At 44.3% G+C, this 2,050-nt stretch overlaps 1 protein-coding gene across 1 annotated transcript in view; it reads left to right on the top strand.

Annotated features, from left to right (window-relative positions):
- Nucleotides 1-2,050, top strand: part of IFT81 (intraflagellar transport 81) — a 94,416-nt gene that overhangs the window by 75,792 nt on the left and 16,574 nt on the right. Inside the window, exon 15 of the mRNA XM_023733665.1 lies at nucleotides 267-355. Within this exon, the coding sequence (XP_023589433.1) occupies nucleotides 267-355 (89 nt within the window). The remainder of the gene's footprint in view (nucleotides 1-266; nucleotides 356-2,050) is intronic.

The following is a 2,050-nucleotide window of genomic DNA, read 5'->3' as shown; positions in this document are numbered from 1 at the left end:
AGATCAAACTTCTAACTCACAAAAAAAGGCCTTACTGGCCTGACAGTGACTGGAGAAACCCCGAAAATATGGCCCCCGGACACCCTTTTAGCTCAGTAACGAAGTCACTCGTGAGGTTCACTCTTCAGCCAAAGATTAGACAGGCCCATAAAACAAAACGAGACTAAAGGGGCACACCAGCCCAGGGGAAGGACTAGAAAGCAGGAGGGGACAGGAGAGCTAGTAATAGGGGACCCAGTGTCGAGAAGGGAGAATGTTGACAGTAGGAACTAACCCAGGAGTGTGATGAAAAATCCCAATATGATAGCTGTGCAGCAGGCCTCGAAAGCAGCCGGTCCAAATTAGAGAGTCGTCAGTATGTGTACTAATTGTTTAATGAGAAGCTAGTTTGTTCTGTAAACCTTCATCTAAAGTACAATTAAAAATATATGTACTTATATTTTTTTGTACCAGCTGTTACAGGGAATTTAGGGTGGGCAAGGCCTTGTTACAAGCTGGCTGGAATTTTTCTTAAGATCCAGGGCTTGTACAAGGCATTTATCCTTTATTTCGATGCAGCCATTGGAGATTGGCAGTTTGAGGTTTTTCCACAATGCAAAGGCCGTCTTCACGGATGCCACTGCTCCTGAAAACTTGGTATTTCTGTGTGATTCCTCATTTAGTTCTGCCCCTCCTATTACAACCACACCAGGTCCAGAGAAGCTCCTGCTGCCGGCCAGCATGCCCCATTCCAGCGGTTACAAACCTGGCAAATAGGCTTTGCTCCTCAGAATGGGCTCCTTGTCTTAAAGTAGAATTTTGCTGGCTCTTCATGAAATCTGCATCCATGTTATTCTACCCATTGGGGTCTCTTCTCCTCTGCTTTTGGTGTTCCCCGCGCCCCAGCATTCCGCACTATCTCCTGCTCTTGGTAACCCTTCTGTTTTGAGATCTGAGATCTTAGTTGTCTCCCAGTTTTGCTGAAAATGGATTTGGCATTATGTTTCTCATTCTACTTGTTGCTTTTAGATAATTGCTAGGAAGAGTAAGAGGAAATGCTGACTACACTGCTGTGTTCCAACCAAAGCTCTCTAGTACAGTATTTTAAATGTTTGTGAGTCCACCCTCAGTAAGAAGGAAGCTCCCGAAACAGTGCTTGCCCTTAGAATATACAGTGCACTCTTCGTATTTTTTGTTCTGTTAAAGTGTTGATCACAACCCGCTGCACTGATGTCACAATCTACTGAATGGAACACAACCCACAGTTCAAAAAGCACTGCCCTACTCCAGTGTGACCTCATGTGAACTTAACTAATTGCATCTGCAAAGACCCTATTTCCAAATAAGGTCACATCCACAGGTACCAGGGGTTAGGACTTCAACATATCTTTTGGAGGGACACAGTTCAACCCATAATAACTGTTACTCTTAAATTTTAACATATATTCTTAACAAAGTCTAAAGTCAGTCAGCATCTCCCAAACAATACAGGGACCTTAGAATAATTCACCGTCTCCTGTTTTACATGGGTATTGCTATCTCTGGTGTTTTGTTTCTATCTCAGTGCTGATTCTCTAAAGGTAGTTGTCACTATCTTTGTTGTGAGGCTCAGTTATTATTAAGGGTAAAGTCTGACATCCTAGCAGTTTATGAAGACCAGTCCTCTGCCTAAGTCTTCAGTTTTCTCTCTCACCACTTCCCAGATACACTCCAGCAAGATAAACTACTTGTAATTTATAAATTGTTCTTGTTCTCTCTCGCTTCCAAGCCGTCATGTATGGTGCTCCTTTTTTCTGAACACTCTCCTTACCTTTGTCCTCCTTGCCCTGACTGGTTCTTACTAATCTTCATACCTCAACTTAGACGTCAGTTTCTCCAAGAAGTTGTCCCCACTGATCCCCAAGCCCGAGCGGGGTCCTCTGAGAGTCCTGTGTGCACCTGTGGCACCTTCTCTGTGCCCGCTGTTGCATTCAGCAGCCTGTTTACCTGTCCGAACATTACTTGAGGGGAAGGACTTTTGGCTGTGTTTTGTTCACTGTTGTTCCCCAGCTCCTAACAGAAAGCCTGGCGC

This window comes from Trichechus manatus, unplaced genomic scaffold (assembly GCF_000243295.1).
Source record: "Trichechus manatus latirostris isolate Lorelei unplaced genomic scaffold, TriManLat1.0 scaffold00061, whole genome shotgun sequence".
NCBI classification, from domain to species: Eukaryota; Metazoa; Chordata; class Mammalia; order Sirenia; family Trichechidae; genus Trichechus; species Trichechus manatus.
The sequence above is the reverse complement of the archived record's forward strand: the minus strand, read 5'-3'. Positions and strand labels throughout refer to the sequence as shown.